Source organism: Anthonomus grandis, chromosome 6, assembly GCF_022605725.1.
Source record: "Anthonomus grandis grandis chromosome 6, icAntGran1.3, whole genome shotgun sequence".
NCBI lineage: Eukaryota > Metazoa > Arthropoda > Insecta > Coleoptera > Curculionidae > Anthonomus > Anthonomus grandis.
In genome coordinates, this window is record NC_065551.1 from 20,969,256 (window position 1) to 20,988,924 (window position 19,669).

The following is a 19,669-nucleotide window of genomic DNA, read 5'->3' on the forward strand; positions in this document are numbered from 1 at the left end:
CACTTAAGTTTAGGATATGAAAATAGCAAATATATTACCAACTGATAAAAAGAAAACAATTGAAACAATCATTTTGGAGCTTAAAAAACGCACATTTTCAAAAAACATCAAACTTTCCCCCTTTTATTGCCTGTGGGGGGCTTTTGCAGTTGAAATGAACTATTAAATGACGATTGCCCTAAAGAGGTCGAACCGAACGCCGGTTGCGTATTTCCTAGCGAGGCCCCAAAATTAGTGCTGGGAAACCCTAAAATAATAAACGTAAAAATTCAATTTGAATAGAAAATAAAAACTTACCAGTTAATCCTCCGGTATTACCGGAAAATCCAGGGTAAGCTGGCGGCGGCGTCGTATGCTGATGCTGAGCAGTACCCGGATTAAAACTTCTAAAGGCCAAATTATTAAACGGAGTCGGTCCCGAGGCGACTCTTGGCGGGGACGAGAACGTCGTCATGCTAGCCACGTTAAATTCCGGATTTTTCACCAGTTTATCGAAGGGATTAGTGCTGTCGTGTAATACGTGCCGCCTTACGTTCAAATAGGTCTCCTTTTGAGTACTCACCTGGCTGTGGATAGAGTGGAGACGGCCCGCGAGGGCCACGAACGTTTCGTGAAGTCTTTTCATGCCCGTTGATAAATCTGAAATTTTTTTATAGAAAATTATATTTTGTTTTAATCTATGATTGAAATATATTATAATGTCCACCCTCTAGTGTCCCCACCCCTATAAAATTGTGTTTTTTTAACAGATTTTCAAAAAAAATTGTTTGATAGGGCTCGACAAACCCTTTTTAAGCATATGCCAAATTAGTTCGAGGGTCGTAATTATGGAGCTTCAAAGAGGGTCAAATTTCAGATAAATTAGAACATTTTTTAGAAAAAAAATGACAACGATTAATCAGCATCAAAAATTCCCCAGCACGAATTTTCATAAGAGGAAAGCAAAAAGCTTGAAGATGAAGAACATTAAGTACAAGATCGAGATGCCCAGCAAAGTATTTCTGACATCATAAAAGAAAGATATTCCAATATTATTTCAAAAGTTTTTTGAGATTGCTAATGGTAATAAAATTTAGCTCATATGTAGGTGTTTAACATAAAGTAATGCCTCAGAAAGCCTTCGAACTTAATATTATTATTATACAAATAATTTATTATTCTCAAAGATGTTACCGGATCATTATGTTTATTCATAGGTGACGCATCTATTAAAACATCGTCAGATCTATATAATTATAACAATTTAGTTTTAATATTTTCTGTCTCCAGCATACATAAAATTTACCTTAAAGGAATAATAACAAAGAATAGAAGTTACACATTTAAGCAAATTTCTACAAATACTTTGCCTGTGGATTTTTAACAAATACTTTTCCCAACCGTTTTCATAGTGGAACTGGTGATATTAAATGTCCTGCTAGATCTCCAAATCGTTGAATGGGCCAATTCCATTTCCTTTAATTTCGCCTTTAACTCTATATGCGTACTGATCGACTCCCCAACCTATATATGATATCTTATAATTTTTGACTTGATATAAAAGAAGTTTGAACGGCAAAGGGGATCCCGCCTCTCTAACCTTGAAACGTTATGGCTGTTTAGGTGATTCTGGTAACGCCTAACATCTATTTTTCTATAAGGCTTTTGTACTCTGTAGTCTTCTTTATATTTCATGAAATTTTTATTGCCCTATTTTAGTTTATAACTTTAAAATAAAATTAGAGATGACAAATTATGTTTGCATCAAGCCGGTACATCTAGTGCAGCTCTTAACTGTCCTCCCTCCTCTTATCTTTTAAATGCGTTTATTTTGAAATTTGACATACATCATCAGCAATCTAAATGCCGGCAGAACGCTATTTTCAAAAATAAAATAAAATAGAAAGGGAGGCCATGCGTCACATCATTTAAAAGCTCCCACTGAAGGTTTTATGGTTCTAGAATATTAAGTCATTACTTCTACCCATAGCAAAATGGCAGCCTTTCAAAACCTTATTTTTCGCATGTTTATTTCCTTTTAAAATAATTAAACGTTAGGTAACACAGAAATGTAACTATTTTATTACAAAAGATGTTGAGAATGTGCACCATTAACTTCAAGACAGTAAAGTAATTTATTGGAGAACTCTTCACGAAAATTTTGCAAAGTGGCAACATATATTGCGACATACATCAATTATTCTTTCACGTAGATCGAAGATAGATTCTGAGTGGGTACGGACGTAGACTTTTAGTGTCAAGTAGCCCTACAAAAAAAAGTCTAGATCGGGCGACCTAGCTGGCCACTTGGTAAACGCTCGACGATCAATCTACCGATTATGGTTATTAAATATAAGTAATAATCTCTAACATTTCTGCTAAAGTGTTTCCAACTGAAAATTAATGAGGATTATCATCAAAAATCTCGGACCAGTGGTTCTACTGTATTTTACAACATGTTTAAGTAAAGGTCCCCTGTCAAATTTTGATCTAAAAAGGGAGGCCCAACAATCTGGGTATTGTGTGTGTGTTTCACGAAATATGTGCGGATTTACGTTGCTCCAATAACGGATATTTGGTCTATGAACCATCCAAAAAAAAAGCACATTCATCACTGAAACGCCCTGGATTCTTCCTACTGTTAACACTACCCGTCTCGGTAAATATCTGATTTAACTCGCGAATATACTTTTGACATACTGAACGGTCAGGAAGCCGAACATTAAACGTCATTTCTTTCCGTCTCATGTACATTGCGATTTCCACCGTAAATGAAAATAATTTCAATTTTTTCAGCAAGGGGACGTGGATTAGGCATTCTCGATTAAATTAAGGTATAACGGCCATTTCAAGCGATTTGGATTTTTTTTATAAAATACGAAAATGCATTAAAGTATATTTTTAAACTATATATTTATTGAATGTCATTTAATTGTCATAGAAACTTATAAAAATATATAAAAAATAACATCCGAAGAATATGAGACACTCATTACTTTCAGGTTTGTATTAGCAGGCTGTTTTAGGAAAAAATAGTTAACTTTGTATAGTCGGCCATGGATTAAAATAAATGATACATTGAGACGCTGTCATGGCAGAGTAAATGTCAGTGGTTTCAAGTTTTTTGTGGTGAATATTAATTTCGTAATCAAAGTAAGTAGATATATTTTTTCATTTAGTGTAATAATAAGGGTTTTTTGTCCCGTCCACAACCAAATTCTTAGAAAAGTAGGCATATCCCACTAAATAATAAAAAGTTTGAACTTTCAATTTTATTTTTTCTTGACTTGCATTTAGGGCAATATTATAGTAAAAGATTTTTTTTGTATCATGTTACTATTTTGCAAGAAAATTTTATAAATAAATTGTACCGTCCGCAACCTATACATTAAAAAATATGTAAAAATAAGATCCTATTAATATATATATCGAAAATATTTAATTTTTAATGCAAAACGGGCTGCAAAGTACTTATTTTAAGTAAGTTTTTTTTTATTTTTGGTAATCTATATGTATATCGCAACCGATTCGCTGAGGGCTGATACTCCACGAAGCCAAAAAAAAAACATTTTTTTTAAATGAAATTTATTATTATTATTTAATTTTAAGATAATTTTTCTCGGTCAATCTTATCCCAACTTATGAGTCCATATTTTTTTACAGAAAATATGGCACCTAAGACAAATAAAGAAAAATCTATAGATTTTAGAAAAAAACTCAAAGAGAAAGTTGAGAAGCACATGCGTTTTAAAGAGAAGGATGCCAAAAGAAAAAGAGACAGCAGAAGAGATTGATTCAGGAAGGTTTTTTTACGAAAGATATGATAAATGCAAAAAAAAGACGGGAAACATTAAGAAAACGGTTGTATCGTCAGAGAAAAAGGGAAGAGTTGTAAGTTGAGAAAATCCAATCATCACATAATATCAGCCCATTTAAAACGCCACAATCGATGGGAAAGGTGGTAAAGAAAATTAAGTCTGTATTGCCGAAGTGTGCTGAGCAAAAAAAGGAGGTTTTAAAGAAATTTTTTTATGCCGAATTTCCAAAAGAAACAAGTTTAGTCTGTGCAGAAAAAGTAACACCTTGGAAAGCCAACTTAAGGAAAGTGTTGAACGGTTTTACACCAGGGATATGATAAGTAGACATGCGCCAGGGAAAAGAGACGTTATCGCTTTAAAAAATTAATCAGGAATCAAAGAAAAAAAGCAAAAGCGGCACATGACTGTTACTGTAAAGGAAGCTTATCAGTTGTTTATACATGAAAATCCCGAATTAGATGTTAAACTAACAACATTTTACGAATATCGACCCAAACATGTCTTGCTAAGTTCCCAAATGCCTCACGACGTTTGCGTTTGCAAGTACCATGCGAATTTTTTGGTTAGGGCTATTTGCAAAAATGTACATGAATTTCCAAAATCTTCCAAGGAATTACTTTCAGCCATATGTTGCGATACAGATAATTTCGACTGTATGAATAATTTATGCCCAAACTGTGATACCAATATTGAATTTGCTTTGGTGCCTTTAAATACCGATTTGGAGACCGAAATAAAATGGAAAAGGTGGCAAGTCAATCTTCATAAACCCCAAGTATTAGAAGTATCTGGTACTTTAAAAGCTGCTTTGGATCAACTGCAAGAATCTATGGAGAAATTTAAAGTTCATTGCTTTGTAAAAACCACACAAGAACGCAATTTTGAGAAAGAAAAAAATAATATAAATGAAGAAAAAGTTGTCCTGCAAGTAGACTTCGCAGAAAATTACTCATGTATAAGTCAGGACGAGATACAAAGTGCGCACTGGAGCCACAGACAGGTCACAATAATTACGGCAGTAGCCTGGACTAAAAATACCCATCATTCGTTTGCTATCATCAGTGATGAGTTATCATATGATAAGTTTGCAGTCTGGGCATTTCTAAAAGAAATAGTTCATTGGTTAAGAAATGCCTATAGTACTTTGAGAACTGTATCGATATTTTCTGATGGCTGTGCAGCACAGTTTAAAAATAAGTTTACTTTATCGAATTTATGTCATTTTCATGAAGATTTCGATATATCTGGCTTTTGGAATTTCTTTGCCACTTCTCACGGGAAGGGGGCTGTAGATGGAGTAGGAGGGAAGCTTAAAAGAGGAGTAGCCTGGGAAATGCTGAAAAGTAGAAAACTACTTATTATAATAATTCCAAAGACTTTTTTAATGCACTTAATGGTAAAACCAATATAAATCTTATCTATGTTTCAAGCCACAAGATTCAGGCTAACAAAAACATGTTAACCGCTCGATGGGAAAGTGTCCTGCCCATTGCAGGGCTCCAATCATGCCACTTTTTTAGGCCTGTGTCCGAAAAAATATTGGAAATTGGTCAGACCCATCAAAACAATATATGAAAGATATCTGTAACAAAACATAATAATCATTAATTATTTATTGTTGAACTAATTCGTCGTTATCATTCCCTTTAATTTAGTTGTGTTACATAGTATATTGTTATTTATACTAAAATAAATTATAAAAAAATATTCTGAAGTTATTAAGGTTTTTCGTCCGGTCCACAAACGTCCCGTCCACAACCAATAAATATGATTTTTTAGTTACGAATTCTTAAAGAAAGATTCTTTCTTAATCATTTAATGTGATTTACTAGTATTTTGTTGAAAATTAAAAACGATATCTTTTTTCTTAAAACAACCATTTCAGAAATTTTGGTTGTTTTTTTATGTAACATAAATGATACGGAATTTTCCGGTCCCGTCCATAACCGTCGTTTATTGCTATTATCTCTACTATAAAAACATGTTGCTTGCATTTATATTTTTAAAATATTGTCTAATTAATAAACAATATATTTGCTAATTTTGGTGAAGAAATATTACCTAAAAAATTGGCAACATTTTTTTTCGCATATCCTATTTTGTGATTTGTCCCGTCCACATGCTTGAAATGGCCGATAAATAAAATTGCACTGAACGAAATACTAAAAATATTCTCTCCTTTCGGTATTATTCACTTTTAAAGGTATTGTTAAACCAAATAAGTTTTTGTGTGAAACAGTAACTTTTATGATAATAATGTGACATTGACAAAAAATACAAACTCTACAAACAACACACCTTCAAACAAATTACACCTGAACAGGTGTAATGTAAATCAGGGACACAAGTAGTTTTTCATTTAGGATTGAATATAAATATTGGCAAAGCAGAAATTATAAGAAAAAATTAGAAAGTTAAATCACAGAGTTTAAAAAATTAGAAATACTGTAAGGAAGGCCAGAGAGAGTTTGAGGTTTGTAGATCCGAGAATGCCGTACTAAGTGACCCAATTTTAAAAGCAAAGGTGACGCCTTATTCAAGAGAATACCCTGAAGTTTAATAATACAATTCTACATCAATACTATATCGAGAATATAGAACTGAGCAAAGAAAAAAAAATTTTCAGCAATTTTTCCTGTAAAATATTAACTTATGCTGTCCTATTTTTTGTTTAATCCTGCATTTAGCCCATATGCAAATATACTTATTGTTTTCTTATAATATACCTCCGGTTATAAACTACAATTTTTTGTCCTTTGAAGGTTACTTTATAACCGGAGTTTACTGCATATCGAAGTTCAACTCACCTTGTGGTGTTAAAACACCCGGATTTTTAAAATTCTTAACGAACGAATCGGCCGCTTCGATCCGCACTTTCAAACTTTGCATGTCCCTCTCGAACTGATCGGCCAAACTGACAAAGAACTTCAAGGGAGCCGTGTTTTCGTACTGCAGCCCGGGCGGAAAGTCTTGAGTACGTTGCGCCATCTCCACGTTCTGGAACGTTTTCGCCGAATCGTATTTTAACTTTTCGGCCACTTGTCGATTCTTTTGTAATTGCAGTTCTAACTCGTTCAAATAGTGATTTAACTGGTCGATTTCCTGTTCGACTCGTCTAAAGTCGCGAACCGAACAACGCGTTATTTCAGAGCTGTACTGTTTCTGTTGTTTCACCATTTCTTTGAAGGATTCAACGGTTTGTAGGATTTCGTTTGGCAGTGGTTGATCTTTTGGCGGAATTTCCTTCTGCGTCGTTACAGTGGAGCTCTTTGATTGGCTGGGAGTGGCTATACCCCCAAGACCGATTGATGGGGCGGTTGTTGTAGCTGTGGGAGCTGCTGATGATGTTGAAGCTAAACCACCTAAACCTAAAAAATTATTGAAATGACTATTATTAACAAATTTATTATTTATTGAATGTGTTGTAAATTTTTAGAATATTTATACCCAAGATTTGTATCACATATAATATATCACTTTTTTATTCCAAACACTTGTTAAATTCTTCTTTAAAAGTAGAAGTGATACAGAAATTAGGTTATAAGGTCATAAAACTGAAGGGAAATCACTACATGGAGTAAATTATTACTTTATTTCAGGCAATCGGGATTCAGTTGTTATTTTGTGGGTGATTGTGTTATTTTATGGTGACAGCATACAGAAATTATGTTATTAAATTGTTTATTCCAGGCACTTGGGCTTACAAAGGAAAAAAAGGTACTTGTAATAAATTCTTACTTTATTTTATTCTATTTGCGATTTGTATCAAGATTATTTTAGGCACTTGATGTTGACTTCTTCTTTAAGTGAAGCAATGATCCAGAAATCAGGTTAAAAAGCATAAAACTGTAGGGAAATGACTGCCTCAACTAAATTATCATTTTATTCCAGGCAGCAATGAAAGTTGAGCTGTAATTTGGGGGGTGAGAAACATACAGAAATCATATTAATAATTTATTTATTCCAGGCACTTGGGCTCAGTTGCATTTTAAAGGTAAGAAAAGGTGCCTGTAATAAATTGTTACTTTATTCAAGCCATTTATGATTCAGTTTTTCTTTGAGGGTAAAAATGATGCAGAAATCAGGTTAAAATAGCATAAAACTATAGGAAAATGACTGCCTGGACTAAATTATCACTTTATTCGAGACAGTCAGGGTTTAGCTGTAATTTGAAGGGTGAGAAAGAGAACAAATATAACTTACCAAAGGTTAAACCTCCAGCAGTAGTTGTTGATGTTGTAGCCCCTAGTTTTAAGGCACCAGCAGTTGATGTTGTTGTACTTAATCCGAACAATGGGGCCGAAGTTGTCGCTGAAGTCCCTAATCCTGTTCCTAATGTAAGTCCACCTGATGCAGGCTGACCTCCAGTCAAGCCAAATTGTAACTGAGGGGTGGATGTTGCTATAGTAATAGAGCAAAAAGATGATTATAATAAAGAAGTCATATAAAAAGACATGGATTCATTAAGATTTATATTAGTATACCTGTGGTTCCCCCAAGAATACTAGTAGTAGCAGGAGTAGCACCAAATGATAAATTACCAGCACCAAAGGACAAATTGGTGGCTGGGGCAGTGGTTGTTGGTGCTGCAGTTGGAGTCCCAAATAGATTAGTTCCTCCTGTGCCAAACAAAGATGGTTTTGTAGTTGTAGCTAAAGAGAAATAAAACTTTCCTCATTAACCCAAATTGAAGCAATACATCAAGTCAAAATCAAACTCTGTTTCTGTTTTCTAAACAGAATTTTATCTTCCAATAATCTTGAGCTTTTGTAATAACATAATTCTAATAGCACCAATACCAACAATTATTGTGAACAACAACCTCAGCTCCTTTAATAATATTAACTATAAGCATCAAGAAGATATTTGGATTGAAATTTAGATACTTGAATATATTGCGTATATTCAAGAATCTAAGTATCTATGTACGTATTTGGATGCTTCTGTGCCTAAATTTAGGGTAAGGAACTTTGACCCCTGTTAGGAGTTGTCCCCTTGGTTCACTGTTTAATCAGTCTGATTTATAAGATTTAAAAAAAACCTAGATTCCCTTAAGACTAAAGGCAGGACAACTTAGCCATTCTTAATGAATTTCAAACATTACAACAAGAAATTAAATGTCTTGTTACAAAAAAAACGTTGATGAGCAAAGTATTGTGGAGGCACATTATTTTCAGTCTGTTTTTGCAGCCAGTTCCTTAAGCATGGGACTATAATAATGGTTTAGTTTCCCCACAGTGATGAGACGATGGTTTTATCTTTGGGTTGGAATTAAAAAAAGGTAATCCATTCCTTATTTTTCATAGACGTCTTATGAAGATAATTGAAAAAATATTTCCCATTGTTCCATTAAAAGTGAAGCCAAAAATCATAGAGAAAACTCTTAAAAAACTCTTCAAAGTGACTCAAGTTTAGATGCAAATAATATTAACACATTTTATTGCTCAGTTGCATTTAGATGGCGAGTTTAAACTCGTCAAGGATATTCCATCGTCTGGCATGAACTTTTGCAAAATAAGAAACTTTTTAGAACATTTTTTTCACCCCAGTAACAAATTATAAATACCTTAAATGAAATAAAAAATAAAAATTCTTCTGGTTACTATGGTATTAACATTAAAATATTTCAAAATGTCCCTATTTCAGCATTATCATCACTACCAAACTGTATGAATGATTCCATTTTAACAGGCAATGTTCCAGAATTTCTAAATAGTCATTATAATTTCTATTTTGAAGCAAGGATATGATATTGCATCTAACTATAAACCTATTTTACTGCTGCCTTCTTTGACTAAGACCTTAGAGAAATTGTTTAAAAAGAGAAGAGAATTTAGAGAGTTAAGATTAGAAGAGAGAATGAAGATTCTGTAATCCAATAATGTCCTAAATGAGTCTTAGTTTGGTTTTCAATTATCCAAGACTGATGCTATTTTTATCTATTGGAAGCTCTATCTGAAACTTACTGATGGAAAGGTTACAGTGATAATATTGTGTGACCTAGCAAAGGCCTTTGACTGTGTGTTACATGATTTACTGTTGCAAAAACTTGCAACATCTTATCTAGCAAATAGATCCCAGATGATAATATTTGCAGGTGAAGTAACTAACATCTAATTTACTGTCACAGCGGGAGTACCACAAAGTTCCATTCTGGGTACTCTTCTTTTTTTAATATATATTAATGATCTGCCAATAATAATGAAGAAAGGCCAATGCACTTCCTTTGCCAATGACTGCCTTGCTCTGACATGGTAAAAATGCAAATACTCTTAATTCAAAGTTAAATGAAGATCTGGCAATCATAGAAAGGTAGTGTGGTTTTACTTTTTATCTTTTAATTTATGAAAAACAAATATTTTATACTTTAAATGTATGATTGCCAATGTAGTGTCAAATACAGTGCATGTTTTGCTGGAAAATTTTAATAAATTTTTGGATCTAATAATAGTTAATAAGTTGAAAATTGACCATCAGAATGTCTTGCAATCAGGATCAATAGGCTTTTTTTGCATTAACTGACTCCTATTTGCACTATGGGATCAGCTATTAAGGAAATCGAGCTAGAAGAATATTTCATTCTGTTTGTCTTGCAAAAGGGGCGTATTAAGATATGTATGTAACATTAGCAGTACAGGCCAAAATTACATAGAATACAGGTTATTTGTTGTTTCTGGAAAAATCTTAACACTGCTGTAACTTTTTTATTCTTGAAACAGTTTGCCTAATGCACAGAAAATATTCCTATAAATTCTAATACCAATCGAGCTCATTCCTCTTTTAAAATTGATTTACCAAAATGATCATCAGCAATATGTACAATTCAATTTTTTATGTCAGTAAGAAATTATTTAATCACCTTCCTGTTGCAGTAAGAGTGCTATTAGATAAAAAAATCAAGAAGCATGTAAAGAAGATTTTGATTGAAAGAGCTTATTATGATGTTGAAGAGTTATTATTGGATGTTATGTAGTTGCTTTGTGTATGTGTTTTGTTTTTTTTACAGTACAGTTTTGAACATGTATGAATTAACATTTAAAACTTTTAAACCCATACATTGATGAAGGGACTTTTTATTTTATAAATTTTGAATTGAATTTTATATTTTTATTTTAATTATTGTTGATTTGTATATCTTTTATGCAGACTTTATGTCAGTTATGTTTATATGTAAATACTATATATATAATTCAAAAAATAAAATAGAATTAAATTAAATTAGGGGAAAGAAAGGGAAAAAACCAGGAAGAAGAATAAACAGTACTATGTGTATCATACTAACCAAGTAATGTTATCATCTAATATCCAGTCGTGGATTCAACTTTTAATTTTGTTATAGCGTTTATTTCTGAGTTCTATGGGAAGTTGATTATAGATTGCTGAGGTATATGTTTACACAGGTATAATGTATATGTTTAAGACATACTTATATCTTAAGAGAATGACTATAGTAACATTTAGTTTGTGTATATTTGTGTTTTTCTATATGTAATTTTGTAAGTTTTAACTATAAATAGGTAACCTAAATGCTTTTTTAATGTAAATTTATTCTTTAGACAAAGCTGATTTAGACTTTGACTCAAATAATAACCTATAATATTAAGTAACGCCATTAATTTTATTCATTGATTTTAGTCTTTTATAGGTGTCTTATTCTTGAAGATGCTTTTTAAATGCTAAATTTTAAGTAGTTGGGTAATAGTTTAGTAGTAGGAAATATACAAAAACATATTACAACATAAACAAAAATTCTTACCTTGTGTCGGAGTACCAAATAAACTAGGGGTAGCACCAAGGGTAGGCGCTGGGGTAGATTGTGCTGCTGCCATACCAAAACTTGGTGCTGCTGCAGGTTGTTGTGCCGGAGTTGTAGGGTTTCCAAAAGAGAAACTTGTTGACGATCCAAAAGCTGGAGCAGAATTAGCTGGTCTGCTGTAGTAACAATAAAATTACGTTTTTAAACATGAGGCCAGAATATTTATAATTTTAAGGTGGGAATGAGGGGACTTACTTGGCTCCAAAACCAAATCCTGTAGACATGACTGGTTGTTGTCTTAAGGGGTTAATTGATATATTAAAGGGCTGGCTTTTGGGAAATAACAGGTTATATTTATAACATTTGAGGAGCAGCTCTCTTTATTTAAATAAAACTAGGTATGATTGGCTTTTAACGTAATAAAACATAAAAACGAGGAGATTTTCATTCACAGCAGAGCTTATAATAATTTTAGTTATTGCTTTATTTAATTTTTTGAACTTTTTCTATTTTTTTTTCACTGACATTTTTGACATTAACAATTTTGACATAACGATTAACAGCTCTCTCTCTCTCTCTTTCTCCTTTCGATATTGGGCTTTGCAACGGGGCAATTTACCCAGTGGTAAGTGTAGATTCAGAAGATACTAATCGGGTTTGTACCCTGCCCTCCCGAAACCGCGTTAACTTCTTTGTTTTTCTATACTATTTCTTCAGGCGAGGCATAAGCGGATATCACACGGTCAATATTATTGTTAATATTTGTCATATTGACGACGATATTGACAATATTATTGACTATTCAAGGAGGTTCATTTGAATATTGTCAATATGTTGAAGGATTTTCACAATTTCGAAAATATTGTGGGCGTAACCAAATTTATTGTCAATATTTTGATTGTTTGAGGGCCAGATTGAGCGTGATTTGCGTCAGTTGCTCTGTGGTGATGAACGAAGAAACAACGTATTTGCCGTCACCGTCTCCGGTTTCACCAGCAGAATTAATGATCGATTTAATTAAACCAAGAGAAATTGATGAACGCGAAGTTTTAAAGTCGTTTATAAATGTATATAGAGAAAATCCAATACTTTGAAATGTTTCATTAAAAGAGTATACTGACAGAGATAAATAAGTGCTACAAACGTTTGGTGGAAATATATAAAAAAATTAAAAAAGATGCAAAAATTGAGGACGTGAAAAAGAAAATTAACTCATTAAGAACCAACTATAGAAAGGTACTTAAAAAAATTAAAGATTCTCAAAGAACAGGTAGTTCCACTGACAACATTTATGAGCCAACATCATGGATATTTTGGGAACTTCAATTTTTAAAAGATCTGAAAAAGGTAGATACCAGCAGATCCACAATAATATCAGAAAGTATTATTATTTTCTACTTATTTTTTGTTGTACATATACTCTTAATCCTATTTTTATAGTTTCTAAACTATATTGTCCTGCCAAGGTATCCGTCCCTCCTGATTAAAGTAATTTTGATAATGATCTCTGACTTCTTTCGCACTTTTAGAAGAGTTTCTAAATGTGCCTTTTTGAAGTGGAATCAATTCGTTTTCTGACCTTTCAGTTCCAACTTCACATTGTCCTGTGCAAATTTTCTGTTATTAAAACATTATTTGTGCAATATTCCTTGTTTTGTCGCATTAAAAAATTATGTACATAGCAACATGCTAATGTAACTGTAGCGACTTTTTCCGAGGACAATTTTATGGGCTTCTGAAAAATTCCAAATCTCGTAACAAGGATTCCAAAGGCATTTTCCACTGCTATTCGGGCTCTAGATAAACGGTAGTTAAAAATACGTTGAGATCTTATCGCGTGTTCTCGATTATATTATGGTTTCATTAAGGTGGTACCCAAAGCAAAGGCATCATCCCCAACAAATACATAAGGACAGTAGACATCTGTAGCTAGAAATTTTGAGGGTTCGGAAATATTGTAATTGTAATCAAAAAATTGTAATTGGCATCTACAATGGTCATCATCACCACACTGTGATATCCTTTATAGTTAAAATATCTGGACCCTGCATTCCGTGGTTTAATAATATTAATATGTTTGCCGTCTATAGCACCTAGGCAATTCCAAAAATTCCATTTTTCGTTAAACTCTGAGGCAACTTGTTCCCACTCCTCTTCTTTTAGTAGAATCTGCTAAGAAATAAATTAAATAAAAACCGTTTTTTACTTTTACATCGAATCAGAAGAACCCCTACCTGCAGAAACACCAACACCCAAATAGACAAAACCAACAAAAAGAATCGGAAGAAACCAAATTATTATCTCTTGCCTGCAACTATCTGTCAAAAGATGATAAGAGTTCCGAGCATGATGAAGAATATTACCTAGCCCAAATTTGGGCAAAAAAGTTAAAGGCATTGAAACCTAATCAAAAAGTATTTGCTGAAAAAGCGATAAATGATATATAGTTTGAAGCAAAATTGGGAACTCTATACAGAGACTCCGTAAAAATTAATGATTCATTAATGACCATTCACCACGTTCAACATCGGCTCAAAGTTGGGCACCTACGTCTAACCACAGCATGGGTTATTCGTATTTAACTACTTTGACACCTCTATATACAATCACGCCAACCCCAAGATCAGTATGTTTTAGAATGTTTAGAAACACAACCGCCACACCAACAACCACCACAACAAACTCCTGGATACCGTCAGAATTCATCACTACAAAAATTTTATAATAACTTTCAAATTTAAAACTAACATTATTTTTTCAATATGTTAATTCATAGATAGTAGAAAATAAGATTTTATTGTAAACTATATTTTTCTTACCTAAATAATTCTTTTAAAACACAGATAATCACTTTACAGGTTTCCATAATTTCACTCATTGTTGTTAAGGGAAATCAATGTTGAAAATTTCATATCTTCGAAAGATCTTCCTGTTGCTAAAAATCTTAGACATAAAGCCAGCCTTTCATGAGGTGATATTCAAATGTGTAGTCCAAATCCTGCAGTACTTGATATGTCACGGAGTTCATTCTAAAGTAGTTTTTGAAATCATTCGGTTCTACTGTCTTTATGTGATGCAGGAGATTTACATGAGTAAATTTTTCCCGCTGTAATATCCAATCTTTCACCCAACGTCTTTTTTAATTTCTTTTTTTCTTCATTATTTTCGCAATGCGGGCCAGCGTAATAGCAACACAAACTTTTCCAAGAGGATTCATCATGATGTTTTCTGGTGAAAATTTGTTGAGAAACTAAACTTTGAAAGAAATATTGATCATATGAGGACTTTATTAAAATATTGACAATAATATTGACCGTGTGAGGTCCGCTTTAGAACACTGAAATGCCTTTCAAGCTATCGAGCTATCGTACGTATTTTTAAGACGCTTACACCTATTTGGGAACTTTTTTATCTTATTGATTAGACTATAGCGGGATGGCAAAGTAAAAAGGGAAGGGCCCTGCTACATCACTCTATATTTTGTCTGTACTGGAAACATGCTGTGTACATATGCACAATTTACATTCCGTAGGACTCTCATTGACACACACTGGTTTTTTGGTCACAGTCAGTCTAAAATAAAAATGTCTTTCAATGTTCTAAGGAGCGAGGCTGCTGTGTAGCAGCCAGGCTTATAGCGTAGGAATTTTTTCTAGATGATTTCTTGCATTCACTGTAATTGTTCTTAGGCTATATATTTGTCTTCTGTGTTCTTAGGTCTACACTGTTTTCTTTATTTGACTTCGGGTTTATGAAGAAGGTTTATGAAGAAGATTTGTTGGGGAGGACATTATGCAGCCGAATACTGTCCTTATTAAAAAAAAGTTGAAATTAAGTACTAACTAACTAACAAGTTTGTTTTTGATTTGTTGGGTTGCTGGTTGCTGGGCTTAACAGCTGGCTTCCAATCTTCCATAATCAAAATGCGACCTGACTAATCCTGTACATATATGCATAAGAATTGAAGAGTTTTCTCCCCACCAGACCTTGGCGACAGCTTTTATTGTATTTATTCCTCTTAGGGCTGCATTTGACATTTTCTTCGCCGGTTCTGTCCAACTTAGTGTGTCTGTTAGAATGACTCCTTTATATATACTACTTTATATTTTTACTTATAACATTATGTTGTTTTTATTGAGAAATTGCATCACTATCACTATTGATATCAGTTTAGGGGTAGGTTTATGGACAATTGCTGTCAACGAAATGGGAGTTGCCATATTTTGATCGATCAATGTATCATAAAGAAAAGGGGTATAATTTAAACATTCAAACAATACACGTTCTATGCTATTAAGCTTACCATACGAGCACAATGGTTTATCTTGAATTTTCATTTTATACAAACAGTGTACCACCATAAGTCTTGTAAATGTTGTTATAATAACCCCTTGGAAGGTTCTCTAATTTAAGGAAGGTATCGGATGTCTAAGATCCTTTAGTGCTATGTTTATTGTTCGAAGCCATTCGTCTTTTTTATCCTGTTATTGATAAAAGACATATATTATCACTCTATATAAGTCTAGTAGTAAAAAGGAACGATCTATAACCACAGGCCAATTGCTTTGACTATAGTTCTATTAGTCAATTGATAAAAAAGTGCTTAAAATTTCGTCTTACCCAATTTAGAAAAGTATAATTTAATATCTATAGTAACCTAACAGTATGAGCTAAGGGAAAACTGTAGCACGGAGACCAGTATACCTAACTGCATTTTCTCTGGTTTAAATGAAAGCGTAAAATGTATAACCATCTTTATTGATTAAGCAATTAGCAATTGTCTTTGATACTATGTCTCACGGTGTTTTGCTGAAATGTGTACAAAATATGGGTATAATTAGACTGCCAAATCAGTTAAAATCGTTTCTAGAAAATAGAAAACAGCAGGTAAAAGTAAATAAGTAAAGTAAAAAACAAAACTACTTAACGAGTTAGAGAATTTGGAATTAGAGGCAATGTTTTACAACTATTTGAATTTTGAATCATATCTTAATGTCCGCAAATAAATAGTGAAAATTAGAGACACTTTCAGTAAGCCAATGAGCATAAAAATTAGTGTTCCCCAAGGAACAGTTCTTGGTCCCATATTATTTATCTCCTATCTAAATTCCTTGACAGATCTGGATGTTGATGCTGTTACAATATCCTATGCTGATGATACTGTGTGCTTTTCTCGGAAGAGACTTGGGAGAATGTGAAAGAAAAGGCAGAGATGGGATTAATAACAATAAAACACTGGCTGGACCATCGTAAATTAATACTTAATATTAACAAATCTAATTACATAGCTTTCTCCGCCTCTGCAGCAAATCGCCCTAAATATTTGTGTATTTCGGTACCAAATTTTGAAACTGATAGATAGGAAGTAAATAATATTTGAGTATAATAATTGACAAAAACTTGAAGTGGGAAAGTCATATAATCAAACTAAAAAATAACATCAGGAAATTAATATATAAATTTTACATTTTAAGAGAAATATTATCTAAAAAGTTATTGATAGTAATATATAAGGCATTAGTTGAGTCACTTATATACAGTACGGCATTTTGGTATGGGGAGGTCTCTATAACACTTTAAACTTTAAACCAACTGAACGTCATACAGAAATATATCTTAAAAATAATTTATAAAAAGAACCAACGTTATCCAACCCATTTATTATTTACAGCGGATGTTCTAAATGTGAGATCAATATATATTCTATCATGTTGCTATACCTATAAACAAAATAATAAAAACTATATTGACCATCAGCAAAATACCAGATCAAAATCTCATAAAAATCTGAAAATTCCACAAAATCACAAAAATGTCAATAAACGATTTTTAACATATCTTGGACCTAAATTATATAACTTGTTACCAGTAGATATTAGAAAAATTAAAAAAAATTAAAATTTTCTTAAAAAAATGTAAATCTTATATAGTCAACTACACAATTTTTGAAAATCCGTTTTGAAGAAAAAAAAGTAAGAAATTTGATGTATATGTATAGAATGGGTGTAGGTTTAGTTTTAGTTAATGATACAATTAGAAATTTGTTAAAATTGGTATTATTTGAATACACTCTAATAAGCTATAATAGATTTATGTAAATTTATATAGGCACATACAGCTGTTCATTCAGCTAGGTGCTTTACAAAAAATATATATTCATGGGTATATATTACTATGATTGTAATGCTGTTTATTGCTAATAAATTTATTATTATTAAAAAAAAATTATATACTCAGCTTCTAGCCGTGCAGTGCGGAGTATCATATGATGTGCCACGAGGTACTGTGCTTAGCGCTTCTTTTATTTACACTGTATATTAATGGTTTGTTTTCAGTTATTCCAAAAGATAGTGTATTTTGTTTTGCAGATGATACTTACCTGATTAAAGATAACAGGAATATAAAAAATAAAGTTAAGTTGATAATCTCAAGAAAACTTTGAAAAATACTTAAATGCTAATCATTAAAAAATTCACCTAAACTATAGTACGCTTTACTAGCAAGAAATATTTTCGTCCTTGTACGTAGGCTTTTTTCAGTCTTAAGTTGTCTTATTTCTAGTGGAAGTTTATTAAACAGCTTTCTACCTTCATATATGATAGAGTTACGGACAAATTCAAAATGAGGAATGGGTAGCCTCAACAAATAATTTTGTCGCGTATTATAGTGGCTTCCTAAGTGGAGTTCCTGTTTATATTTTCTAAAAACTAAGCAAACTGTTTCCAAAATAAAAATACAACACAGGGTTATAATATTATGACTTACAAAAAGCGGGCGACATGAGTCACGAGGCTTGGCCCCACATAGATATCTAATGGCCCTTTTCTGGAGTACAAACACTGAACTAAAAAGTGAATTTGAACATGAACCCCAAAAGCAAATTCCATATCGAAGGTGCGACTCGATAATCGCGAAGTATGCAGATCTGGCGATGGAGAAATTAAGACTGGTGGCAATAATTCTTAGGGCGTAGCAGCCTGATGAGACTTTTCTACATACATTCACAATATGGTCTTCAAATTTAAAGAACTTGTCTATGGAAAGACCCAAAAACTTACTGAACGGTGGCATGGTGATGGCTTCATTATTTAAACATATATCATTTGTATTACATTTAAAATTAAGGATATTTGTTTTGGAAACATTAAATGTCAAAAAATTTGCATCACACCAGTCTTTTATTTTTAACAAATCTGCACGTATATTGGCCTCCATTTGAGAAACATCAGAGTCGTGCCAGAGGATGGTGGCATCATCGACAAACAATGTAAATTTGCCAGTTACCTGCAGTTGTGGCAGATCGTTTACATAAATGAGAAAAAGTAAAGGACCAAGTACTGATCCTTGCGGAACATCCACATTTATATTAAGTTCCTTAGAGATACCACCATTAAATTTGACAGCCTGGACACGATTTGATAAGTACCCAAGTAACATTTTTTCAAGCAGTTGGTTTTTAAAATTGCCTTTTAGCCGCACCAAGGTTCTGCAATAGTCATTGGCTTGCTTGATGGAACTATTTAGGTTAAATTTTGTGCTAATAGGAACTAGGAACCTTAGGTAAATTAAAAATCTAATTAGTTCTAGTCAAGTGTCAACAATAACGGTGTTATGGCCATAAACGAGGGCTTGATGGTTTTGAGATAATAAGGTTTTGGAGAGGTTATATTTCAGCATTAATTTGGCAATCAAAATTCCAATATAGAACGATTTTAGCATTAAAATTACCTATTTAGAACCATCTTGAATCAATTGCCTAACTAATAACTATTTGGCACTTTATACGGCCTCTTCCGGAAAATATAACATTTTTTAACACCTAAAGGACTTGCTAAAAGTCATATGAATAAATAAGATAACTTTATGGGATAAGGTTTAACCAACTAGTCACAATAAAACACAGTTTGCGGACGGTCGCGACTATTAAATCCTACGTCATTTATTCTTAGAATACAGGGATGTCTTGGCACAAAATTGTAAGAAGTGGTAATTTTAAAAGAAAAGTGATTTTTCGAAAATCACTTTTATTTAAAAAAAAAAAAATCCAACGAAATTTCCAACGAATTACAACTGGTCAGGTAAATATGACAAATAAAATATTGACAATTTTGGTAGA

At 32.6% G+C, this 19,669-nt stretch overlaps 1 protein-coding gene across 2 annotated transcripts; it reads right to left on the reverse strand.

The window, feature by feature from the left end:
- Positions 1 to 8: 8 nt before the first annotated feature.
- Positions 9 to 12,103, reverse strand: LOC126737805 (nuclear pore complex protein Nup58-like). Of its 2 annotated transcripts, none has more exons than XM_050442867.1 (7): positions 11,809 to 12,103; positions 11,554 to 11,729; positions 8,282 to 8,416; positions 8,001 to 8,198; positions 6,605 to 7,165; positions 298 to 639; positions 9 to 247 (listed from the first exon to the last, which is right to left on the reverse strand). In XM_050442867.1, the coding sequence occupies exons 1-7, from the start codon at positions 11,835 to 11,837 to the stop codon at positions 108 to 110; spliced, it is 1,581 nt and encodes a 526-aa protein (XP_050298824.1). In that variant the 5' UTR covers positions 11,838 to 12,103; the 3' UTR covers positions 9 to 107. The 2 variants fall into 2 exon arrangements, with proteins under 2 accessions (XP_050298824.1, XP_050298823.1); XM_050442866.1 differs by having other exon boundaries at positions 8,282 to 8,449.
- Between the last annotated feature and the right edge of the window lie 7,566 nt (positions 12,104 to 19,669).